Source organism: Myotis lucifugus, unplaced genomic scaffold (genome assembly GCF_000147115.1).
Source record: "Myotis lucifugus unplaced genomic scaffold, Myoluc2.0 scaffold_215, whole genome shotgun sequence".
Taxonomy (NCBI): Eukaryota; Metazoa; Chordata; class Mammalia; order Chiroptera; family Vespertilionidae; genus Myotis; species Myotis lucifugus.
This window is the reverse complement of record NW_005871263.1, coordinates 828,721-856,184: the sequence shown is the minus strand read 5'-3', so window position 1 is coordinate 856,184 and position 27,464 is coordinate 828,721. Positions and strand designations below refer to the sequence as shown.

Below are 27,464 nucleotides of genomic sequence, written 5' to 3'. Positions count from 1 at the left end.
ATAGTCCTTAATCACTTTAATTTCATTTCCAGGTTAATCACTCGACATGGTCTCTCACTGTCAACATCAGCAATGGATTTTGTATGTTTAGGGGTCATGATGAATAAAACAAACAAGATTAAATCAATCACAAGAGAAATGATGCAATCAAGAGCTGTGGTAAACAGATGTATGAAGCTGCTTCTGGTGTAGCATACACAGCATACTGTTTTACAGCAAACTCTTTTTTGTGAGTAGAAAGAATATTCTCTCAAATAACAGTAAAATATATAACACTGTAAATATATAAACCAATAACATAGTTTATCATTATCAAATATTTTGTACTGTATATAACTGTATATGCTATACAGTTTTTTAAATCCTCACCCAAGGATATGTTTTTATTGATTTTGAGAGAGAGAGAGAGAAAGTGCGGAGAGAGAAAGAGCGCGAAACATTGATTGGCTGTCTCCTGCACACACGCTGACCAGGGCTTAAACCCGCGACAGTTATGTGCCCTAACCAAGAATCAAATCTGCAACCTTTTGGTGTATGGAATGATGGTCCCACCAAGCCACTCGACCAGGGCTATGCTATACTTTTATGATTGGCAGTGGTTTATTTACACCAGCATCACCAATAACACATGAGTAATGCATTACATTACTATCTTTCAACAGCTTCAACATTACTAGGTGATAGGATTTTCAGCTCTATTATAATCTTATGGGACCATCGTTGTATATTCAGTTCATTATTGACAAAAACATTATTACATGGCACATGACTGTAATCAACTTTGACATTTTCCACTATGAAAGGCCTAGGGCTGAAAAGGGAGTATACCTGTCCCACTTACCTGGTTTTTTGTAAGTGAAGGGTCCCAAAGTCCTACATCCTCCCATGTAGTGTTTTTCAAATAAAAGTCATTAGGTTCAAACTGTTTAAAATCCTAGAAAACAGTGAAAAAAGTTTACAAAAACATAGTTGTATCAACTCTAGCCCAACCTTACTTATATATCCTTTCTCTTAAATAGGGTTGGAGTGATGTACCAGAAAATCAACCCCACCAAGAGCTAAACTAGGAGCCAGAAGACTCTCAGGAAACACAAAAAGGCATATGGAAGTTGCATTGAACATTTTATATCAACCAAATATTCCCCTAATGATCAGACAGTTTCCAAGGAAAACACTGAAAGTTTTAATTAAAAATTTAGCCACAGATTAAATGCCAAAGTACCTTTCATTAGAGTAATGAAACTCATCAATTGTATTAGAATGGAGTGTAATGTTCACTTATAGCACTACAGATGTGATATTCTGATTCTGTACAATAAATAAATAGATATGTTAGGGGTGGGGTAGGGGGGATTGGATTGGGAAGAAAACTCAAGATTTCTGAACCCAAAAAGGAAGAAAGCTATTCAAAGAAAATAAACAGTATTATGTTGAATTTATACTCATATAAAAATTTAATGGCCTGCATCTTCCCAGGCTACGAAGATAGTCTTCGGGTATAATTCCCCTTGATCCTAAAAGGTTCACAGTTCAGTGTGGGAAAACCAAATACATGTAAATTGCAGGATATGTAATGGGTGTAATCATGGGGGAAAAATCATGCAGGATAGAAAAGGTGCCTTATTGCATTATTTATTCTATGAAGATTACCTCACTGAGTGTGATGTGAATGGATATTTCATCAGGCAGATCTACCTGAACTTGAGGGGTTGGAGAGGAAGTGGAGCGATCATCCATGATGGGAATAACTTAACTAGAGAAGCTGCAGTCTACATAATCCCTAGACTATTATTAGTGGGAATCAGGAAAAGAAAACCTGTTGAATAAAGGAAATTGCTTTTTTACTTTCAATTCCATCCCAACATTTACTGAGTACCTATTTTGTGCCCATCACTGTACTAGGTGCCTGGGATATACAGATGGACAAGCTAGTTCTGGTCCCTGACCAGTTGGGGCTTAAAGACTAGTGGGGAACACAGCTTTAAACATTTCTTGTCAATCAGAGGCTTTGTTGACCAACTAAACATAAGACCTGGAGCAATGAGATCTGGAAAAGGAGAAACCAATACACTGGCTATCCCACGGGGCTGTTATAAATAAAGCTCATAGAATAAAAGGCTAGAAAAACAGTTTGTAAAGTCCAAACTGTTATACAAGGGGAAGATAATGGTCTATGATGGGTCAAAAGGGCCAACAAATGCTCAAATCCTATGAAAGAGACGACGAGCACCCAAACCACCATGACTCAACAATCAGAAGGTCAACCAGAACATTCAGGTATATTAGAATGGGAACAGGCTCTGGAGTTCCAAAGACAGATCCTGCCACATGCATAGCTGTGAGGTGGACCTTTTTCCTTACAGTTTCTTCCTCTGTAAATTGGAGATAAGAATTTCTATATCCCTCCAGGGGTTGTTTTAAGGACTTGAAATTTAGAGATAATTTTAAAGCACCTAGTATATTGCCTGAGATGTGTATGTCCTCAATGGTAATTGCTTTTGCTTCAGGATGCAAAGATGAAAAAGCCCATTTTAGGGAGAAGGGAACAAGTTAGGCTAATTGAGAAAGCTACGGTGAAGCTAACGGTGAGGTTCAAAATCAGAATCACACCTAAGAGTTCACCATCCTGGCCGCTGACACAAAGTAATGGATCCGAAGCTGAGTCATGTTAAAATTAAAAAATGGCATGCTACTTACTTCTATGTGTTCTTTACAGTATTCCAACCCAATGTCACTAAGTATTTTTTTCACAGTTTTCCGGGCTTTTCTTAAACTGCCAAGATTGTTGACAGGAAGTTGGAACATAGTTTCTATTGGAAAAAAAAATTTAAGTCAAGTCAAAACATGTACAACTTGTAATATTTACTAATTCCACTGATAGTAGGATCAAAAACCCTGGCCCAGTCTGATAAAATAAGATGAGTAGATATTTTAGTATTTTCTGAATACTTAAAAGAGGCAGGCATAAATAAGTGGTCTCTGATCTTTTCTATTTTCAACAAGACATTTTATGTTATAGATTGACTATGAGTCTAACCTGGCACAATTCTAATAAAACTTTTGGTGATGGACTTCTAAAGTTGAGAATTAGGTTAATAATACTGGTTATTTAAAAATCAAGTGTTAGTGCTTTCTGATGTCAAACCTCCGAAAATAGAAAATGCTCACCATTTCAGCATTATTACCGTATAATTTTGAGTGCTAGGGAAAAGCAGCTTTTGTTGTCTGGGAATTGTCTTGAACATTAATTGCTATGGTATTCTTTTAAAAAAATAATTTGTATTCCTTAAAAAAAATGTTTTTATTGATTTTAGAGATAGAAGGGGGAGAGGGAGAGAGAAACATCGATCAGTTGGTTGCCTCCAGCATGTGTCCTGACCAGGAATTGAGCCTGCAACCTGGGCATATTCCCCTGATAGGGAATCGAACCAGCGACCTTTTGCTGCACAGGTTGATGCTCAACCAACTGAGCAACACTGGCCAGGGCTTGTTATGGTATTTTTTAAAGAAACATTCTTAAACGTTTCTGTATACCATAAAAGACACTAATGATTGTGTAACTTGCCCCTCAGCCAGTGCCATTCCTAGACAAAGGCACTCACTTATGGTCATGGAATGAATGCTGAGATGGGAAAAGCTAGGCACAGCATCAAATAATAGTAACTGTTATATGACTTTAGGGGAATCTTGAAAAATGAAAAGCCTACCAAAGAAGAAAATTTTTATTCACTTTCCCAAGGTCGGTAAAAGCAATGGTTAAGAAAATAGTTAGTAAAATTTGGGTGGATGAGAATGTGTATTGCTTCCAATGAGACCATAAATGTTTATTTTAAAAAACCATAACAATTTATCAACTTAATAATCTAAATCAACTTTACAGTATATAAAGTCATTTTAAAAACCAAAAACAAAAAACAAAAGCTAAAGCATCAAAGAATTAAAACTTAATACATGCAAACCTGCTTTTCTAATTAATAATAAAGGCTATTACTCTATAATACCACTACCATTTTTAAACCACAATCATGAAGTCAACTAATCCAAATGTCATACCATGTTACCTCATTTATTATTCTAATGCAAAAATCAATTAACTATGAAAAGTGGAAAAAGGGTGAACCCTACTAAAACCAACAGTAACTCCTAGAAATTCTGAATCTGAATATATTACCACAACTTAGACATCTCAATATCCTATATAATAAAAGCCTAATATGCTAAGTGTCTGGGCGTCCAGTTGGCCATTCAACCAATCAAAGCATAATATGCTAGTGATATGCTAAGGCCGCTCAAGTGCTTGCTATGATGTGCACTGACCACCAGGGGGCAGATGCTCTGACCAGTAGGTTAGCTTGCTGCTGTGGTCCAGCTGATCGGGACTGAGTGAGATGGGCCGGACACGCCCTGGAGCCCTCCCACGGTCCCTCCCTAGCTGGCCAACCTCCCACATCCCTCCCCGGCCCCAATCGTGCATCGGTGGGGTCATGGCTGGTGAGCATAACAGCACTAAGGATGTCCGACTGCCAGCTTAGGCCTGCTTCCTGTGGGGAGCGGACCTAAGCCGGCAGTTGGATATCCCCTGAGGCTCTTGGACTGTGAGAGGGTGCAGGCCGGGCTGAGGGGACACCCCCCCCCCCCCGCAGTGCACAAATTTTGTGCACTGGGCCTCTAGTATTCTATATGAAGAACCAAAGTTGAGCCAAAAGAGAACTGTATTTCACTGAGAAAAACAGCCTTCTCACCTTCAAGATGGACTCCTACCACTTACAAAGCATGACTATGGTATTCTCTGCACTCTCTGCCATCCAATAACCTGTATAATATCTAGCTAAGAGCAGACTTGAAAGTAACTTCTGATACAATTTAATGTGCACTCAAGGCCAAATCTATACCTTATGGAAATGTAAATGCTAAAGAGACGTCTTGTTTCTCTAGTCATTTATAAACTCTCTGTGGGTCAAAACCAGCAGAACTTTTGGAAGAAGTTAATCCTGCTTCACTTCAGAGCAGAGATGTGCCCAGAAGGCAGCCATTACTGGTTTCCTCTGCATCCTGGATAAGTAGCTCAACATCTCAGCAAAACAAATACACAAAGATTTGGAAATGTTACCACCATTGACGCCACCAGTCCATATAGAAAACATCCAGGGGAGTCAAACTACAGCTAAGAATAAAGGAAAACTCATTCTTCTATGGAAAATACCAGGCATTCTAAGTGCCCACCCACAGCTAACAAAGTTGTTTGAAGATATCCAAATGAAGCACCTAGGTAGGTACCTGCATGGTAGGTACCCAATTAGTTCTGAAAAAGTGAGTATGCTCATAAGGGAGCTTCATTATAAAGAGCACAATTTATAAAAAGTGACATTTCTGCCATACAATAAACCTCAAGTTTACTTATTTAGGTTGAATTAAATAGGCTTGTAAACAAAATAATAATTCTGCTTATTGGAAAGTGCTGTATAAAAATGGTTCTTTGCTCTATGATTAGTAACTAGGAGAAACCCAGGTTAAAGTTTATATACTGAAAGATGTAGAATATTCTGAACTAAGATTATAACTGTCTTCATGACATTTCTAATCTTGGGAATTCCATTATCTGCCCCTTTCCCCACATGGAGGTGCCCTCCATGTATTTGCTTACAGTGGCCTTTCCCCCCCTAATATTTTGTTCATCTGGAGCTGGAATAACACATTCATGTGTTAGAATCCTCAAAAGCATTTACAAAGATTCTCCTGTTATTTTTTTTGTTGTTGCTTTAAATTAAATAAAACAGGCACACAGTATAGGAATGTAAGCAAAGAAGGCTTCCCCTACTCCTATCATCTAGCTATGCAGCACCCCTTCCCACAGAAGGGGCCATTGTGTATACTTCTTGAGCTTTCCTGTGCTTATAATAAAACAAGCCAAAGGTTCCTTGAAAGAAAGCCTCCACCAAGCTCTATCAGTTAATGTCAATTATTATGGGTGACAGGTAGAATTCAACTCTTATTTTTTTCCAGCCTCCTGCTTGCTGTAAAGAGAAAACTTCAAATCAATGGCTGGTTCCAGGATTCATTAATGTTATCTATTTGATTACTGTTTAAATACTTTTACAATTACCCTGGCCTCCTCTCCACCCCTCAAAAACCCTTTGAATTAGAAATCTGGAGAAGGTGCCCAAAACTTAAGTGATTAAAGGGTAGGAACAGAATAATTAGGAAACTCAGTGCCTTGACATTAAGGACAGCTTCTTTACTTTTGAATAGAGAGCTAAAAACAAAATATTTAATTATTAGCCTTAGGGAGAAAGATGTCTTACAGTATGTTGAAAACAATATTGTGTAGAGATGGTCTTTGGAAGGAACACAAAGGGATGGGCTTACTTTCCCTCCTTTCTCTTGAACTACCCTTAACTGTCCGGATGGCCATTTTCACAAGGTCAGCACCATTATCCCAATACCAAGGAGAGCTCCCTTCAGCCAAACCATAAACCTCTTAGTTCATGGCATAAAAAAGGGAAAATATCCAATTTAATAGAATGGTACCATTGTTCATCTGTTCATCAATAATTTTCAGAGCACCTTCACTTTGCCAGTCAATAAACTAGGAATAGAGAGATTAACAGCACACAATTCTTATCCTTCAACAGCCCATCAATTCTAGGGGACAGATCTAGAGCACACAGTAGGCACAAGCTCACTGGCGTAAAGAAGATACTTTGTTTTTGTGTGCCCAACTTCCTCTTGGAACCACCCCTGCTATTGATGTGCAATCAGTTAGGAGGAGGCCCTTAGTCCTATAGAGCAGAGTGTATATGACGACTCGGGCCGACCAATTAAGAGTAGTCTATCTCAGTAGACATTGATGGTACAGAGTTGGGCATGTGCCTCAAATAGGGCTGACTGTAATGCTGAAAAGCAGAGCCAGAACCTGCCATTTCATGGAGAAAGCAGGTGAGAAAGATTCCTGCCCACATTGCTTAAGTTCCTCAATCCACCTGTGCCTGAAAGCCAGTCCCACTACCCTCTGACTTTTCAGAAATAAGAGCAAACACATTATCATTTTTTCTTAAGCTTTGGTTTATGTCACTTGTAACCATAAGTCTTGGTAGTCCTGCAGTGGGACACAGAAGAAGTAAGTAAGAGGAAAGATGGGAAATTTTGTGCAAAATAATTCTAATTTTAATTGGGTCTATCGGCAGAATAGGAGTTTACCAGAAAGATGTAGTTATTCTAAAAGACGCTTTGGCCCTAGTTTCATTAATAAAAAACACAATATGGAAAGTGTAAAACATTTTCTAAATTCGAAGAATTTGGGGAAAACTTGATGTATTAATAACAGAACTGAAGATAAGTAGCTTTTGGGTAAGCATATAATACCTGATGAGCTAGACCTAAATAACATTTTTCAGAATGATTTAAATTTATTGTTGAATGATTCAGTCACATTCCTTTTTCCGATCAATCTTTGCAAATTATACCCTCATCTACTGATTGGGGCCAAAACACTGAAGTTTTACTAATTCTGGGTCAAACTCCTACTCAAATGCTTTCAGTCATTCAAAGTGCTGCTTTTCCAGATAACTAAAATAAAAATCTAAGATCCATAGGCTTCGGCTACAGATGAATGACAACCATATAAATTATATATAAGACTGATCAAATGCATGTACCACTTTCTCCTCCAAGCAAAAATACTTCTTTACTCCAACTACTAAGAGGGTAAATAAAGGCAGAAGAGAGCCTGTCTCATGAGGAAATATATATAGGCTGATTCTGTACAGGAGAAGGATGATGATGCAGGATCAGTGACTGTGGACTTGACTGAAGGAAAGAAGTCATTAAGTGGGGAACATAAGTATAATCACTTGGCTTGGATCTAGTCAGGTGTACTCAGGATCTTCTGAGTCAGAGAGATGAAGGGAAACCCAACAAATGATAGTGCTAGGTTTTAGCAGGCTCAAGGCAAGGTTTGCAGGACCTGACACACCAAGAGTCAATGGGGCTTGTCTATGTATGATAGTCCCTGCCAGATCAAAGATGGTATAATTTAGTCTCTATTTTTAGGGGTAGAAAAACAAACAAACAAACAAAGAAACATTTATAACTGTGCCATTAGAAAATAAGACAAAACCAAACTCCCCCTGCCCCCAATAAAACCCAACCTTAAACCTTTGACCAGGCATAGATAAATAATCAAGCCAGGAGGAAAAAAAAAGCCTCCAAATGAAACCTCTCCAGGTTATCCAGGTTATTTAAGCTATTACAAGTGTGGATCTAGCATGGCATTTTCCAGTACATAATTCTGCATATTTTATATTCATTCTTATATGATGTTACCCACGTTACTAATAAGAATACATGTTAGTTTAACATACCAGAATATACAGAAGCAAATATGATCGTGTGTCCTAGTTTCCATCACCCACTGGTATAACTCTAATATAAGGATGGGCAAAAGTACATTTACAGTTGTAATACAAATAAATACAATAATTAATAAATAATAATACAACCCTTTGCCTTACCCTGTATTTGGGAACTGCAATCTAAACATATAACAGTCACAACTAATGCATATTAGCAAATGCAACAAAACAATTTTCATAAGGAAAGCATTTCTAACACTGCATTGAGAGCCAGACAAGGATGATTACATGTAAGAATGTTTATCCTTCTTCAGGTTAACACCTAAACATAAGCTGCTTAGACTAAACCAGTGGTTTTTAACCCCACCCACCCTACCCTCCAAATCCTTGTTTCTAAAGAAATCTTAGATGAAATATAAAAAAAATTAAAAATGGAGGGGTTTGGGTTGAAATGAAGAAAGAAGTTCTCTGTCCCCAAATATCTCCTTGAAACAGTTACTTGTCTAAACTAAGCTCATAATGCAAACTTATGCCAACGTGGCTGTCTACTGAAACATAAAATCTGGACCTAGTGGGCAATCAATCAAAGCAGGAAATTTGGGGGCTATAGCAGAATTCCAATAGTTTAGTGAAAATACCCCCTAAATATAACTAGTCTGATCAAAATAGGAAGCCCACAGTAAGCCTAAGGATTATAACATAGCTTTTACTTTGATGTTGTCTTTAAAGCTGTAAAGATAAATACAACCCAAATTAACCGTTAAGAAATTCAGACCCTTGATACTTAACTCAAAACAAAGTACAGTTAGTTGACCTTTGCACAACGTGGAGGTGAGGGGCAGTGACTACCTGTGCTGTTGAAAATCTGAGTATAACTGAACTCCCCCAAATCTTGACCAGACGACTTAACAATAAACATAAACAGTTGATTAACACGTTTATGTTAATATGTATTAACACACTTGTATACTAATATATACTGTATTTTTATAACACAGCTAAATAAAGGAAATCATAATAGAAAATACATTTATGTACTGTACATATTTATCGAAAAAATCTGCATATACTAGTAAGTGTGGGCCCATGCAGTCAACTGTATTCCAATTAATGCTGATGAAAGTATATAACAACCTTATAACCCACACTGGGGTTTAAGAGTTAGAAATTTGAAGTTTCTTTAAACAGCTAGGCATTTTAAGAAAATTCTCATAGAGAGAATCAAAGCACCAGTTACTTCGCTGCTACCAGGATGGTACTTAACCCCCGCAACCCCAACAGATTTTGTAATGTCTCTGTGGAAACAGTTAGGACCTAGTTAAGATAAAAACAGTTTAGGCAAGAAAGAAAGATCATTCCCATATTCATACACTCTCTCTTCCTCCTACTTCCCCCCTCCCTCAGCAACATATTTAATACCTGTCAACATCACAGATTAAAATTGTGGTCATCATAAAACACTTTATTTTTATAAGCAATATGCGCTTATCTTTCCTGACTATTCTGGGATCTAAAGTGAACACAGACACCTTATTTGCTTTTAAGGGTGTTACTAAGTCTATATTTAAATTAAACCAGTTGTGAAAAGGTCTATATATTTGTATTTTTTAGAATGAACCTTGCCCAGCCGGCGTGGCTCAGTGACTGAGCACTGACCCATGAACCAGGAGGTCACAGTTCAATTCCCAGTCAGGGCACATGCCCAAGTTGTGGACCCGATCCCCAGTGGGGGGGGGGGGAGGAGGGGAGAGGCATGCAGGAGGCAGCCGACCAATGATTCTCATCCTTGATGTTCCTATCTCTCTCTCCCCCTCTCCCTTCCTCTCTGAAATCAATAAAATATATATATGTGTATATATATATATAAACAAACAAACAAACAAAAAAATGAACCTTGAAAAGCCATGCTGGAACCACCCTCCAATATGTGAGCACACCAAGGTCCCAGACCTACATTCAATCTGGAAGCAATCATCCTACTCAATCTTTTTATAAAACACAGTTCTGAACAGAAGTAGCTGACCTGTCAATTTCCTTCCTATAAACTTGGGCAAAAGACCTTCTAGATGCCAGAAGCTCTTCATAGAAAGGCAGCTCTGTCTTTTCTCTTTCTCAAGTTCCAAATACCACAGAACAAGTAACTGACTATCCCAGGAGCAGAATACTCTTTCGGATTAGCAGTTAAAACTGTGCAGCATGACAGAGGTAAGAAAGAAAGTTTAGTCTCTTCTCTTAATGTATAGTAGTGCTGAGCCTAAAAAGGGGGTACTTAGAAAACCCTGGAAAATTAGAAACTATTTTGCAAATGAAGACACACTTGTACCAAAAGCTAAATCTGAAAAATGAACATCACTTACATCGCTCAGGATCATCATATTGGAACACTGTTAATAAAGGCAAGAAGTAGGAAGAAAATGTAACCTATTTCTGTTTTTATTACTAACTGCATTGACTTTTACTAGCCTGTTTGATAATGAAAATAAAATCAACACACCACCCAAATAATTGAGTAAAACATCAAATACAAATTGCCTCTAATTCAGGATAAAAAACACATCTTTGATTTTTTTCAATTTTTAACCAAATCAATTGTTAAATTCCATATATAATTAAGTTTTTATAACTATTTCTTTGGTCAGTAGAATATATTTATGAAGGCAGAGTGAGTATATTTACCTAAATAGAGTATTCAGTATGAAAATAATTGGCCACAGGAATACTTTTACCCACTTTTTATAAACAATGTGTGAATTCCTTACACAAACAACTGGGCTCTAAGAGACTATTTCTATGTCTGATCACCTCAAAGGAGAGAAGCACAAACCCTACCAGGCGCTCATTTCACACTGGACAGCTCTGTTCACAAGCTTACTCTTTACAAGGTTTTGTAAACTGCGTACAACTCTCAGGTCAGCTACAGAAGTCTAATCATTTAGTCACATAGTAGCCGTAAGTTTTTAAAACATTTCCTCCCTCCTTTCCAAGTTTTTCCCCTTCTCCAAGTTAACCATGCTCAGTTCTTTTCACCATTCCTTGTGCTATTGCATAAGCCAATCACCAATGAATAGGCTCCAGCTTGTCAATCTCTTTTGATGCCCTGAATTAACTGATATTCCAGATGTGACATAATCAGAATGTCAAGTGGGATAATACTTCTCTAATTCTGGATATTATTTTGAAATTAATGCTCCTGAAAGGTGCATTTGTGTTAGTGGAAGGCACTTCACACATATGATTACCCAAATCATTTTTTTTTTTCTGGCGTATGTGCTGCCTTGTCAGCATTAGCTGGTTCAACTAGTGGAAAAAAGACATTCTATGCTGAATCCATGTCTGGTTAGAAAGGAAGTAACATCAGCTTTCTTTAAGTTATCTCCTCAATTGAAGGAGCATGAACATTCTGATTGCAAAATGAAAAAGAACCAATGTCCAGAACAAGCCTTAGGAAAGATAAGAGATTGAGATTCATAGTCCAAATCACAATATCAACTGCAATGTTATGGAAAAGCAGCGCTTTGAATCACTGAAAGAACCTATGGGATGTCTAATCTAAACTCTTCTCATTTTACGTATTAGCAACTGAGGTGAAGCAACTGGTCTAAAGATGATCAGTTTGTCAGTGACAGAACCGGATCTCATACTTATATCCAGATCTAGGATGCAGCGTTCCCCCCATTACTCACACAGATGAAGCTCTGATCTCTGACATTAATTAAAAGTGAACAACAGCATGTTACATATGTATATCCAAAAAGTGCCACTTCAATCCCCAGGATGAAGTGATGTTAAAATGTTAGCCAAACTAGCTCAAGTGGTGATCCAGAGATTAAGAATGTACACTCGTCTCTGGTTAGACAGTCCAATCACTCCCAGAGAAGAACTGCAACAAGAACTCAGCTCTGAGACCATTTGCCCTAAAGTGCTCTTTACCATCACCGTGGATGCCAACATTCACTGGATAGTCACATCTGAAAGATATCTTTCTACCCAAATTGTAATGGTAGTATCATGCAAAAGGAAAACCATAACCTTGGTATCCTTAAATAAAACAATAGCTTTAAAAAAAACAAAGGTATGCTATGTTTCTCATTTATCATCTTCTCATTATCAATACTCAAATTGCTTGGGAAAGCAGAGGCTTTGGTGATTTTTTTTTTCTTTTCCTGGAGGGCAGGGCTAGACAGGAGGCTAGTCAGCTCGTAACTGCCTCTTTAGCAACTTTCCCCCCAAAAGTTCCATTCATTTTTGTTAAAAAAACAATTGAGAAATGAAACATACATCCACAAAACAGTAACAACAAACTTGTACACTAACGTTATCATCAGTATTCATAATACCCAAGGAGAAACAACCCAAATCTTCAACTGACAAATGAATAAATAAAATACAGTATATCCACACATTGGAATATGATTCAACCACAAAAAGGAATGATGTACTGATACATGCTCCAACATGGATGAACCCTGAAAACATTGTTAAGTCAGTCACAAAAGTCTACTTATTGTATGATTCCATTTACATGAAATGTCTAGGAAAGGCAAATCTTCAGAGATAGAAAGGAGATTAAAGTTGCCTAGGGCTTGGGGATTTAGAGGAAAAAATAGAAGGTGACTGCTAACTGGGTACTTTGTAAGTAGTAAAAATATTCTGTAAGTGATTCTGGTGACAGTTGCACAACTCTGTGAATATACTAAAAACATTTAATTGTACACTTTTAATCAGTGAATTGTATTTCAAGGAAGCTGGTACCCACCATCCCCCCATCAATTAGGCCTAGTATATGATTACAAAATATGGATAAGGCAAAGAATAAACAAAAGAAGCTTTACACAAAGACAATAATAGTTAACACTGGGATAATATTTATCCTTCCAGATTTTTATGCACGCATACATTTGTTTTTCTTTTAAAAGAAACAATATATTTATTTCAGTGTTTATACAGGCAGCAAGAAAACCAATGTTGCTCGAAAATTTTGCAAATTTCTATTTTAAGAACTGTGTTTTCCAATAAGATAGATATTTATCATAAATAGCTATTAAGCTTAAAATGCGCTTAATCTGAACTGAGCTGATTATTTAGATTATTTATATTGTGGTAAAATACACATAAACACCATTAAGATGGTAAATTTTTTATGTGTATAGTTCAATAGTATTGAATAGTTAGAACATTGTGCTATCATCACTACCATCCATTGCTAGAACTCTTTTCATCTTGTACACTGAACTCTATACCCATTAAACAATAACTTCCCATTTCTCCCTCTCTCTGTGCATCTGCCAACTACCATTCTACTTTGTCCAATTTTGACTACTCTAAGTATTTCATATAAATAGAGTCATAAAATTATGTCTTTTTGTGACTGGCTTATTTTACTTGGCATAATGTCCCCAAGGTTTATCCATATTACAACATATGTCAGAATTTCCTTCCTTTTAAAGGCTGAATAATATTCCAGCTATGTATACACATTTTGCTTATTCATTCACCTGTTAATGGATACCTGTGTTGCTTCTACCTTTTAGCTATTGTGAATAAAACTGCTATGAACATGGCTATACAAGTATCTTTTCTAGATCTTATCATATCACATAATTCTATGCTTCCATAGCAGCTCTACCTTTACCAGTACATCCCACCAACAGTACACAATTCCAATTTTTATCCACATCCTCATCAACATGTTTGCTGTTGACCTCTTTTCACATGCTTATTGGACAGTTGTGCATATCTTCTTTGCAGAAATGTCTGTTCAAGTTTTTTGCCCATTAAAACATATTCAGGATTTCCAAGGTTTAGTATAAAATATGCAAAGTACCTCATAAATATCTTTACAAAAATATTGATTTTAAAATGTCAATACTTTGGATATACTGAGTTAAAATATTTTAATTTCTTATTTTTTAAAATGTGGCTACTGGAAACATAGATGAACCCCAAGGACATGCTAAATGAAAGAAGCTAGTCACAAAAGGAGAAACACTGTATGATTCCACTCCTATGAGACATTAAGAGTAGTAACATTTACAGAGACAGAAAGTAGAAGGGTAGTTGCCAAAAGCTGAGGGAGGGGTGAATGGTATTATTGTTTAATTGGTATAGTTTCAGTTTTGCAAGCAAAAAAGTTCTGGAGATTGATGATGGTTGTAGCTGCACAACAATGTGAGTGTACTTAATGTCACAGAACTGTACACTTAAAAGTGGTTAAAATATTGTTATACATATTTTATAATTAAAATTTTTGGTGCTCTCTCTAGGGAGCACATCCATATCTTCCTTCCCTCTCAGGCATGCATCTCCTAAACTCTAAGAGCACCCAAGAGATTTGCAACCAGGGGAGCAATGGGCAGGGGCAGTTCGTCCTGGGCTAACCCCCTGAACCTGTCTCCAAGGCCATCTCTGATTCTTCAGCGAGCCAACAACAGCCTGGCCTTGGCTCACTTCTGTCACTGTGACTTATTTCTCAGTGAATCAAAACAGCCCTGCATAAGCTCATTTCTTTCCTATAATATTTCTAGAGTCAAAGCAGCCCCACCGCCTAGGCCAGTGATGGCGAACCTTTTGAGCTTGGCGTGTCAGCATTTTGAAAAACCCTAACTTAACTCTGGTGCTGTGTCACATATAGAAATTTTTTGATATTTGCAACCATAGTAAGACAAAGATTTATATTTTTGATATTTATTTTATATATTTAAATGCCATTTAACAAAGAAAAATCAACCAAAAAAATGAGTTCGCGTGTCATAGGTTTGCCTTCACTGGCCTAGGCGATCTCCTGTTGCTTCTTCTATCCTAAGTCCATCCTTGTTTCACTGTCCCCAACTTTAATAAACATACTCTCAAAATCACCGGGACTCACCTTGTGAAATCTTTCCTGCATGAAGTCAAGAATCCACACACTACCTGTGGCCCAAGGCAGACCTGCTCCATCCTGGTTCCAGTCCAGCAACATCCCCAGTCCCTTTTCCTCCCCCCCACCATCATCACTTTTTAATAATCCCCTTTGTCCCAGGATCTACTTCTGATGAATCATTCTGAGACCAAGTATAGTTCGCTACAAACCATCGCAGCTGCTTTCTACTGTGCATGTGCTATATGATCACTATTGTCAAATGCCCTACAAATTAAGCTTCACTTAATTTGCACAAAAGCCCCATCATTATTACTGGGAAGGGGACCTGGCTCTGAGCAGGTCTGCCTAGGGCCAGCTGGTAGTATGTGAGTTGTTGACTTTGTGCAGAAAAAATTTCGCAATAGGAGCCCAGGTAAATTTTAGAGGACGTTTATTAAAGCTGGGGACAGCGAAACAACAAAGGGCCTAGGACAACAGGAGAACTAGGAGGGGGAAATGAGCCCACCGAGGAGTCAGAGAAAAAGAGGCCTTCGGAACAGGTTCAGGGATTTGCCTGGTATGAACTGCTGCTGCCCACAGCTGCCCTGGTTGCAAGCCTCATGGGGTCCCTTAGAGCTTAGGAGATGCTTACCTGTGGGGGGGGAAAAGGGTAGGGGGCGCGGGCATGCTCCTGGGAGGAAGACCTTGGGTGGGCCCTTTGTTTTGAGGTGTTTTATTTATTTTTTAAAAATATTTTTTTATTGATTTCAGAGATCAAGGGAGAGAGACAGAAACATCAATGAGGAGAATCATTGATCGGCTGCCTTCTGCACGCCCCCTACTGGGCATGTGCCCCAGTCCAGAATTGAACCTGGGACCCTTCAGTCCTCAGGCCATTTTGAGGGGTTTAAAGGCTAAGCATTTAGGGAAGAATCAATAGAATATTTATCTGCTTTATGCTAAAGTACCAAAATGAGATTTATTCTCTTAACTTCAACTGTCCTTGGGTGTGGTTGCCAAATGGCACTACTTGGACTTTTGCTGCCTCCCTAAGTGATTTAAGCTATTTACCTTCTTTCTGGTTGGGGAGGAATGTCCTAGGTTTAGGGAAGATAGGACTTACCATATGGCTGCAAACTGCTGTTTAAGTGTCTCAGTTTCCCTATTCTTATTCTGGCTTACTACCCTGTGTCAACACCATTTTGGAGAAGAGAGAAACAGGTGACGGAGAGGTACAGGCAGGCAAGGTCATTCAGGGGATGAAGGGCAAAACTGGGGTTTGAACTCAGGTTGTCCTATGTCAATGTCTCTGGCTTTAACCACTACATTTTCCCATCTCTTTATTCATCTGTGTATCCCTGACACAAAATACAGTTTCTGGGCCTTCATGTATCCTTAGTATGTTTTGTTAGTCATAGTTTTCTGAAGAAACAGAACCAACAGAATATAACAATGGAGATTCATCATAGGAATTGGCTCTTGAGACTATGGAGCCACGATCTGACATCTGCAAGCTGGACACCCAAGAAAGCCAGTGTAATACAGTCTTGAGTCTGAACCAGGGGAGCAATGGTGTGGGTCCCAGTCCGAGAGGAAAGGCCAAGAGTGCCAAAGTCCAGGGGTAGGTCAAGATAGGAGAGTAAATTCCCCCTTCCTCCACCATCCTGTTCTATTCAACCCTCAAAGATTGGAAGACACCCACCCACATTGGTGAGGATGGATCTCCTTTATTCAGCTTACCAATTCAAATGCTAATCTCTTCCAGAAACACCCTCACAAACACAAGCCGAAGATACATAAATAAACGCAAATTTCCAGACCATTTTGGACAATACTGAATGAGTGACTCTATGGTCATATATTAATGTCCCCAAACTGTTAAGTACTTCAAAAAAATCTTAGTAGAGAGTTCACTTTTCTGGCAAATCTGCTCCAATCCAAGAGGCCAGGGAACAGTAGTATGTAGTAAGTCCTCACTTAAAGTCATCCTTAGTAGATTCTTGGAGCTGCAGTGACAAGATGTAAAACAGAACCAATTTGACCACAGAGCTAACTGATATAAACAGGAATTAAGTTATTCCAATATTGACTTCTCACCTGAAACCATGTTGATTGTTGAACAAAACATTATTCGAGAACCTGCTATATCTCACTTTGTCCATATCAAAAGCTCCAATTAACTCTGCCTTAACTTAATAGATTTAATCCAGCTGGGATTACTTTAACAAGTTCAACTTTTTTTTTTAGTTTTGTAAAACTGAAATGACTCTAGAGTATGTAGTGGTACAGAAAAAGATTACAGCCATTCCAGACCTACTCAATCTGAAAGGTCTGCAAAATCACCAGAGCCTTAGGTATAAGGTAATGATATTGAAGCATTAACAAAAGGATGAAGAAAGAAGGTTCAAGGGTAAAGCCTACAGCCTACATCAAAATTTGCTTTCATGGACAAAAATTTAGCTGAGCTATCAGCCACATATAAAATATTTTACCTCATAACTTCAAACTTCTGTAACAAGAAGGTGACAAGCACAATAAAGCTTTCCTCTGCCAAAAAAGAAAGATGGTATGATATAGTGACTAAGAATACACCCCTAAGAGCTGGACAGATCTGTGTTTAAATACTTGCTCTGCCACTTACTATTTTTGTGACCCTAAAAATGTTCCTTAACTTCTGGAGGTCTGTTTTTGTTTTTTATGGTATAACCAAATGTCAGAGGATTAAATGAGATGATGCCAGTTAATACTTAAAAGCAGTTGTCATTATTACCTTAAACCAGATCAGATACTGGGAAAATCACTTTGAAAAGTCTGAGTTCACACCAGAGTACAATCTTTTAAAAAGCAAGAAATATTATTATCCCTGAGAATCAGATGTGTTTGTCATACATCTGTTCTTGTACACATTATAATGTGCATGCAAACTTACACATATACATATAGTATTATTTTAATACATGTGTGTGAACCATTCATGTCAGAGTAAGCATATCCTTAACTTTACAGAGCTGTGGCACTTAAAATGCTTATGCAATAGAACATCTGCAAATACCCAAAATAAACCTACATGACTTACAATTACATAGAAACATAAAAGTGTGATATAGGTTTTGCATATTTATTTAAAAAATATGTGAGTCACTCCTCTTTTAAGAAGACTTTCAGACTAAGAGACTAGTGAAAATGCTATTATATTGCTGCTTATCCTGCTACCTTGAGATTTCAAACAAGAATCCTAGCTATGACCACCAGAATTTCTAGAACAGCAATGGAACCAATAGTTTTCAGGGTTACTTCTGAGATTGTGCAGAGAGACTCTAAGATATGAATTTGGATGGAGGGGAAGATGACGCCTGAGGGACAAGATGAAAGCTGAGCAACTGCAACCAGAGGTGTGACCTCCCTCCCCTCACCCGCAACCCTTAATTTCATATACTAGAGTTCACATAAAATTTATTTGAAAGGGAGAAAGATGCCTTACTGCTTAATAAGAAAAGATTGAGAATATCTCTAACATCCCAATCTAGCTTTAGGGAGTATGAGATGGAGAGCATTTCCCAATTTACTACTTTTAAAACAGGCATTCCAGCAAAGCAAGGACACATTGTGGGACATGATTCTAACACTTTGCTGTCTACATAAGAACTCCATAGAGCTGCTTGCTGTCAATACAGGTAGAAAACCTGAATTATGAGAAATGTGAAAAAAGGAAGCCAATTCACACTGGGCCTAAGAAGACATCCAGATATGTCCTCTGGAATCATTCCAGAAGCATGCGGCTGGCCTTTGCATCTAAATGGCCTAAGACAAAAGTAGCTTATTTCCAACCCCTTAAAAATTTTTCCATGCTCTATCAAAGTGGTGGAAATCACTTTCCCATAGTAATGGGGAATGTACTTTTCTTACCATTCTTGAAAAATAAAATAATACATTTAAATTATCTTATCAAGTTTTTCTTTAAAAAATATATATTTTTTATTAATTTTAGAGAGGATGGGAGGAGAGAGAGAAACATCAATGATGAGAGAGAATCATTTATCGGCTGCCTCCTGCATGCCCCCCACTGGGGATCGAGCCTGCAACCTGGGCATGTGCCCTTGACCAGAATCGAACCCGGGACCCTCCAGTCCACAGGCTGACACTCCATCCACTAAGCCAAACCAGCTAGGGCTCTTATCAAGTTTTTCTAACTCATCTTCTAAAGTCAAGATTAACCAAAGCATTCTCTGTAGTAAAAACATTATTCTTATAGGTTTTGACATTTAATGGTCAATCCCCACATTTTCTGCAGTTTTGTTTTTCTTGATTTTAAGTCTAATGATCTTGAACCAGAATTCTGAGCACACCTTACATTAGGGCATTCCAAGTCTCAATTCACCTTTCACAAGAATAAGAATTGTAATTGTTGACTTAAATTGGTACTTCCAATTTAAAAGTTTAATACATTTTGCCATATTTCCACTAGACAGAAGTTTCTTCAGATACACCAGGTTTCAAAAGATGCCACTCATGCAGGTTTCTCAATTGTTGCCAGCTTTTGTCAGAAAAGGAAAGCTTTACAGATTTTCAAGGGAAGCACATGTTTCTGCGAGCTCTTCAATGCAGTATAAAGGGCTCAGAAAAAGACAGAAATGGCAGAAGGGTAAAAACCAGCAATTATCTGTCTAAGCAAAAATAACTGCTCACAGGAGAGAAGGAATAAAAGACTGCCCTAAACCAAAATATTGAGAAAAGTAACAGGACCATAACCAAACTTTCTTTTTAGATCCTCATTCAGGTAAACTTCAAACCAGACATATGCTACTTCAACTACTACCATCACAATTTTCATCTACACTGTCCTGGTGGGGGTGTAACTGTGGAGCCCATTTGGGATCCTTGGGTGGTAGCTGACATACAAGCACAGAACATCACTATGAAGTTATGACGCATTCATTTGAGCCCCCATAAACCAAACAGCTCATAGGAGCATTATAAAAGCCAGTGTTCCAAGCACAGGCCTGGGGACCAGTTCAGCCGTATTCTGGGGGCTCACTTCATTATTGCACCTGGTATTGCCTTAATTTCCCTACTTGTGAAATAAGGACAGTCCTGAGATAATTGAGAATGATTTATAAAGTCCTTAAAAAATAAAACAGGCAAGCCATCAATATTATTTTACTAATGGCCTGGTGCACAGATTCATGCACATTGAAAGGAAATTAATTAGAATATTTTAATATCTTAATAAATATTTAATAAATAAGTACTTGTTGATGACTGTTCTTCAGACATTTTCTGTCGACGACGCCGGCTTCTTTCGGCTTCAGAGGTACGTTGTGGCAATAGTTGGTCTTCAGACATATTCTGTTAACGATGCTGATTTCTTTGGGCTTCAGAATGTCAACGAAAACCAAATTTACTATCGACACTGACAGATCGAAACACACGTGTGCTATTGGCGCCAGCGAGAGCTTTATATGTATCGTGCATGCGTGAGTCAACTTAGCCTTTTATGTATATATAAACTTGCTTAATTAGACCTGCTTTCTGATTAGCTAAACTTTTTCTAGCCCAGTGAAGCACCCCAACTTCTCTTTCAGGTAATTGCAGCAACACAGCAGTAAATATCAGCATGAAGCAGGTTATTATTGTAGATCACGCAGGGAAAACAAAGGGTAAAATATTTAACTGTAGCAGTGTTTGACTGTATTCTGCGCAGAGAAAAACTGAAGTCATTTTCAAGTTCCGTTATTTCTTACTTCTTTTCAGTCGGGTCAAATTTCTAAACTTTCTAAATCCCCATTTTCCGGCTAATGAAAAGAAAACAGATTCTACTGAGTCTCCTATCTACCTACTCCAGGACTTCTGTGAGGATCAAGTGAGATGAGGCATGAGAAAACGCTTCACAAACATTTGGTTAAACTGTAAAATGTTTGCACCTGGCTATAAAGCAAGTTGGTTCCTGGGCTGAAGAAACTCCAAGGAGGCTAGTCGCTAGGGAGACAAGCCAGGCACTGCTATATGAAGTCATTACCGGGTGCCCACAGCGACCGTTTCTGGGTTGGGCTGTAGGCCACATTTTGCGCCATGGGGTCTTGACAGTGTTGCCTGCGATTTGGTGGGGTGTCGCTCTGGGGTGGTGGCGGGGCCACTTGGGGGAAGCCAAGTGTTGGTTTGTCGGCTTCAGATCCATGGTGCTGTTTATTTTTAAATGGCCAGTGCGCGTCCTGATAGCTCCTGCATTGAGCATCTGCCCCCTGGTGGTCAGTGTGCATCATAGCTACCGGTTGGAGGGAAAGATGGACACTTAGCCTTTATATATATAGATAATACCACAAAGGCCAGCAAGGGAGCCTTTACACTCATCCTTATTAAAGAAATCAACTAAGTCATATGAGAAATGTCACATAAACACAATCCAAAGTTGAACAACTCAATTCAGATACACCTATCCCTACTGAAGAGGGAATTAGGATGTGAAGAAATTTATTTTCAATTCTAAGGGCTAATCAAACAGTGATGAGCCTTTTATAGATGATGTGCAAGTTTTTGAGTTAAACCTTAAATTGTAGTATATGTTCAGGGAAGTCTTCCCTCAGAAAAGTCTTAATAAAAATCTTTTATGCTCTCCTTTATTTCTGAAACACTGATGAAATTCTTAAGATTTTAGAATTCTTTAGCTGCTCTCTTGGAACTATGCTAGGGATCAATAAAAACAAGGAAGCTTGTGAGTGCATCTTAAAGAACTCCTAAAGGTAGAGGAGAGTAAATACATAAATGGAGATGAGGGAACCCAGAACAGAAATAGTGCTAAGAATTTTGCATTTTACACTGATCAGAAAAAAAATGTACTCTGTCAAAACTGGCACTTTAAACAGTTTGCTCACATTTTATCTGTAACTTTACACACACACAGACCCACATAACCAGGTTCACATATATTATCCTGTCCTATATAATATAAGGCTAATATGCAAATCGACTGGACAGCAGAATGACCAGTCACTATGATGCACACTGACCACCAGGGGGCAGACACTCAACGCAGGAGCTACCGCCTGGTGGTCAGTGCACTCCCACAGGGTGAGTGCCGCTCAGCCAGAAGCCAGGCTCACATCTGGCGAGCGCAGTGGTGGTGGCAGGAGCCTCTCCCGCCTCCGCAGTAGTCGGACACCCCCCAAGGCTCTCAGACTGTGAGAGGGCCACATGCTGGGCTGAGGGACACCCCCCATGGGCATGAATTTCGTGCACCGGACCTCTAGAGTGTGTGTGTGTGTGTGTAATATATATCCCAATTTGAGAAGCCTAATAACATATGAAGGGAGTCTTCTCCTCCCAATGAAGCAGAACATGGATTCTCATTTAAGCTGATCCCTAACCTGATAGAAATCAAAGGTAGGTCATGACCAAAACACATGTATAAGAAGCACTAAGAGAGTGAAGGAACATAATCATATCCTTCCTACCACTTTCTAACTAACAAGGTAAAAAAAATTAAAAAATAATAAAAAACCATGAAGTCATGATGGAACTATGGCCATTAAAGTGGGCAAAACATAGATGGCTTCTCTTATAAAGTGTCTCAAAAATCAAGGTGGTTTAAGTGCCAATGTATAAACAAGAAACAGCCTTTACACTCAAAATATTAATTCAGTTAATGTGGAACTTTGGTTCATGACAGTTTCAAATGCCAAGTTTCCAAACTAACAATATAATATGTATAACTGACAGCGGTGCACATCAGTAAAATATGGCATTTGCTCCAGATTTAATACCACAATCTCTTACAAAATGAAAGAAGGGAAACTGTGAAAGTTTATGCAATGTTAATAACACATCAAACTGTTAATCAAACTATAATTAAATTATTTATAAAGAGGAACGATATTTTTCTTAATCTTCATGCCATTTTAGACAAGTTAATGAAAGTTAAACTTTCATGTAAAGTATTTTACCTTCTGGAAGACATAACAGGGTTATGACATTCATTTAAGGTGAAACTCCTTTGGAAGTCGAGGCTGAAGAAGTAGCTTATTACGCAACAGTATTGGGCAACTTGATGTAAATATAAAATTAATTTCTAATCTTATAAAATAAAAATTTTTGTACTTTCACATCATTTAAAAAAAGTTTATTTCACTAAGATTTAAACAGGTTATTTAAAAAAACTCCAGTGTTTAATTCTGGTATCTTTCTCTGCACTTAATTTCCAAGTCTAAAACAGTAGACTGTATTTTGTGTGTGTACACACACACACATATTAATGGAATTAATCTGCCAAGGTCTATTACAACTTATACAATTCTGGCATTTATATATTTCTCAAAAGAAAAAATACACTTAAATTCTGAAGATTTTTTCTCTTTTCTCTATTAGTGCCCACTAAATGGGTAGTCAGAATGTGTACATCTTAAATATATCAACCAACAGATTGTTGAATATTTAAAATTTCAAAATATAAGATTTTTAATAGATATTCCTCAAAATTTTTAAGTAGTTACAAGGAAAGCAAAACCATAGCATACCTTACATAATCATGCTTATAGTAATCAAATAGAAACAATAAATGTATTTATGTTATAATGAAAATCAAAAGCCATTTTATTTGATAAAACCCTATTTATTATTGGTTGTTGACTTGGGAGCAAGCAAGTACAGATTCATGGAAAGGCTTATTCTAATGAGAGAATCTTTAAAGTTTTTAGAAGCTTAGCAACTCTTGAGATTGGGTCATCAAAATAAGAGTAACTGAGAATTTACTTGACAATCTCTTAAATATGGTGATGTTTTATTTTAATATAAATAGTTCTGGAACTTCTGCACTTTGGCTTAAGGGGAAAAAGGGAAATTTAAGCAAAACAAATGAACAGTGTTATGTTTAAAACCAATGACTTCCAGATAGGTAGGGTGAGGAGGGAGGGGTCTTTAGATTCACAGCCCAATCACTTATATTTTCTATAGAGACTGTAAGAACCCAAATAAAAAATTTAGTTTGTATAATGTACAGCAACCTCTGGTAAGGTAGTCTTAGAAAATTTTCAACAAGGGCCAAGATAAAGAAGGAATTTCTACTTAATGTTCAATTAAATAGGATAGGATACCCATACCCACCCTCTAGTTAATTGAGGCTTTTTTACTATACTTTAATGAACCCTCACAATTTACCTAAATTCTAGCCTTCAAGCCCAATTGCTTGACCTTTTTTTTGAGTGTCAAACCAGGGAAACCTTTGAAACCACAGAATGCTTTTCTAAGAGCTCACAGCAACTGTAGAGGGAAAACGGCTATTACCAATAATGTCATCAGTTAACACTATCTTAAATATAGAATCTTTAAAAACTTCATCTCAAACATACCCTCAAATAAGAAATTGTCTTCAAATTACTCATTTAAAACTATGTGTAGCCCTAACTGGTTTGGCTCAGTGGATAGAGTGTCGGTCTGCGGACTGAAGGGTCCCAGGTTCGATTCCGGTCAAGGGCATGTACCTTGGTTGCGGGCACATCCCCAGTAGGGAGTGTGCAGGAGGCAGCTGATCCATGTTTCTCTCTCATCGATGTTTCTAACTCTCTATTCCTCTCCCTCTGTAAAAAATCAATAAAATATATTAAAAAACAAAACAAAACTATGTGTAATATATCAAAAACCAAATATAGATCAAAATATTTGTTTAACAAATACTAAACAATATTTAAAACTTACAAACAATACCCATTTAGTTTAAATATCTGATTCTTGTAATTATTAAATAATTTAAAAGACAGTTAAGTTTCTAATGGAATACCTGAACGAAACTGCCTCCTTTTTCACTCACCAAAATGTTACTTGGTAGCAAATGTCCAGTGAAGTCTCCCTTAAGCACCAAAGTGGTCAACTATGTATCAAATAATACACCCATTTCCCCATAAATTTATTTTGGTGTATCTATATAAAATACTTGAAGTACCCCTGAGTATCAACAACCAGTGAATCTTTGGTAGCAAGTACATGTTCATGGAAAAGCCTGTTCTGATCAGAGAATCTTTAAGGTTTTTAGAAGCTTAACAACTTGAGATTAGATCACCAAAAGAGCATAACTGAGAACTTAACATACTTTATGTTAAGAGTGCAGACTACAAAATATTAAAATTTTTCTCTTAAACAAGTCATAAGTCATTTGTTCAGAACCCGCAAATGCAACCATCTCTAAATGGTTCCTTGAGGAATGTGGGGAGGCTAAAATTTTGGAAGTGTTGGCTTTGGTGGTGACCAAGGAGGAAGAAGTCTCTGGCTTCCCTGTTGCTGCAGTTCCCACCCTCCAAAATGAATATACCCACCGGTGTGAATTGACAATGTGGTCCAAAGAGCAAAGCAGGAACGCAGTCCAGATCCTCAAAATAGTAGTACGGGGCATAACCACTAGGCTACATATCTAGTTCAGTACAAAAAGTACAACCCTGTGCATCATGGTGCAACAGCTGGGGCCTAGGTTTCGCATTGTGCATCTCACACCTATGGAAATAACAAGAGTAAAATCTATAGAAATCAACACAGCCTAAGAAGGTGATTGTTCACCAAAGACCAGTGTCAACACTTTTGCAAAGGTGGTTGGCTACTAAGATAGAGTGGCAATTACAATCCTAAAGTTGAAAGAAAACAAAATTTTACAATCAACTGTTGAGGTTGATAATGGAGAACTCAATGTGGGCTAGATGTTTACCAACAAGGCTTTGCAAATCATGACACCCATCTACGTGCTTATGAAAATTACTACCCCCACTAACATCTACTATACCTAAAGAATGATGAACTCTCAAAGAGTTGGAAAGATTTGGGCCATTAAGAAGGGAGATATCAGCAATACCCCAAACCAGTTACTCTTAGGTGTTAAGCTTTTCCCTTTACCATCTGACCTTGGAAAGATATGGTGACACAAAGTTTAAGGTGGAAGAATTCCAGACAAGGGGAAATCTGGGTACCAAGGATGTGCCAAGGTGATTCATCAAGAACTAAAGTAGACTGTTTGAGGGTCAACAGTTTTGAAAAGTAAAAAGACAGAACTTCTGAAATGCAGGGTGGATTTTTTAAGATATAAAAAATCACTGCTCTTGACTCAATCCTTCGCCATGTTGCTGTCAGCTCACCAACTAAGAGTGCAGTGTGTCTTGCTAGGCCCATTTTCCCATGGTCTGTAGAAGGCGCTGTGAAGCACATCCTGTTCTAGCTCTGGGGCCCTTCCCCCCTCTGCAGCCTTACCCAGTGCAGAGAATGCGCCCCCTACTGACTCCAACACTCATAGCCTTTAGCCGACTTGGCTGCGGTGCATTTTGGGTGGGGGCGGGTATTTTCTTCATGGCCATAAACCAGAAGCAACAATGCAGATTTCTAAAGAAACTGTATCAAGCTCCCCAGGAGTTTTATTTTTTCTTTTTCATTTCGAAGGTTCAAGGCACTGGCACGAGAAGCATCAGGAATAGGAACTGGGTGTGTGGGGATGGACAGCATTAAAATGGCAAACACTGGAAACAGTTTGGTTTTTTCCCTCCTAAGCCTTTGTCTGAGAAATGGGGTTATGGCAAGAACTGTCCAGAGGAATTGGTGAATGCAGAACACCAAGAAGACTTAGAGTGGGTGTGCGTGGCTAAAAAGGATGTTAGATCTTAGTGCCCGATCTTGGGCAGAAGAGGAAGAGAAGCAATCGCGCCTTTTCCAGCAGACAGGCATCCAGGTCGGGGGGAGGGGAAGTCAGTCAGGCAGCCCAGAGTGAAGAGGTGAATAAAAAGGTGCTCAAAGAACTATTCCCCATTCATTGCATTAAAAAAAAAATCTTTTCGCGGCTTCCTGGATTTCCATTTTCTACCCTCGCATAAGTTGGGGCTCGGAATGCTCCTGAGGGGTCGTGCTGACCAGGCGCTGCGATGGAGCAAAGAGGTGGTGGACTCCGTGGTCAGGAGAGCAGGGAGCTGGCACATCGGGGAGGAAGGATCGCACAGCAGACAGACTTTCACTCGTGCGGTGCACCCTTTCCCGCCCCCCAGACTGCCCCCCGCCCCTAGCTATGGGTGGGTAGACCTGGCAGAAGGCTCGTCCCAGGCTTTGGGGGTGTGCGTGGGGTTTGGGGGGGGGGGGGGTGGGTGGGAGGAAAGGCTGAGTTCCAGGGATGGGAGAAGCTCGGTTGTGGCGGAGGGCGGGGTGGAGGGAGATGCCAGGAGCGGCTGAAGCTCCGGCGGCCAGGCTGGCTCGCTGGGCTCCGCGGGCTCCCGAGGCGGGAGAGCGGGGAGCGGGGGTCGGGCTGCAGGAGGAGGCGCCTGGCC

The 27,464-nt window shown here is 38.6% G+C and overlaps 1 protein-coding gene across 5 annotated transcripts in view; it reads right to left on the bottom strand.

Annotated features, from left to right (window-relative positions):
• ADNP (activity dependent neuroprotector homeobox) overlaps positions 1-27,464 on the bottom strand; it is a 44,081-nt gene that overhangs the window by 10,975 nt on the left and 5,642 nt on the right. The window contains exons 1-3 of one of the 5 annotated variants that reach the window (XM_006097966.3): positions 25,488-27,204; positions 2,698-2,810; positions 842-934 (exon numbers count right to left, since the gene is read on the bottom strand). In XM_006097966.3, coding sequence (XP_006098028.1) covers positions 842-934; positions 2,698-2,805 — 201 coding nt within the window. In that variant the 5' untranslated portion in view covers positions 2,806-2,810; positions 25,488-27,204. Of the gene's footprint in view, positions 1-841; positions 935-1,650; positions 1,811-2,697; positions 2,811-8,360; positions 8,422-20,438; positions 20,650-25,487; positions 27,205-27,464 lie in introns of those variants that run through there. The other 4 variants (XM_023761729.1, XM_014463643.2, XM_014463645.2 and 1 more) reach the window with 4 other exon arrangements.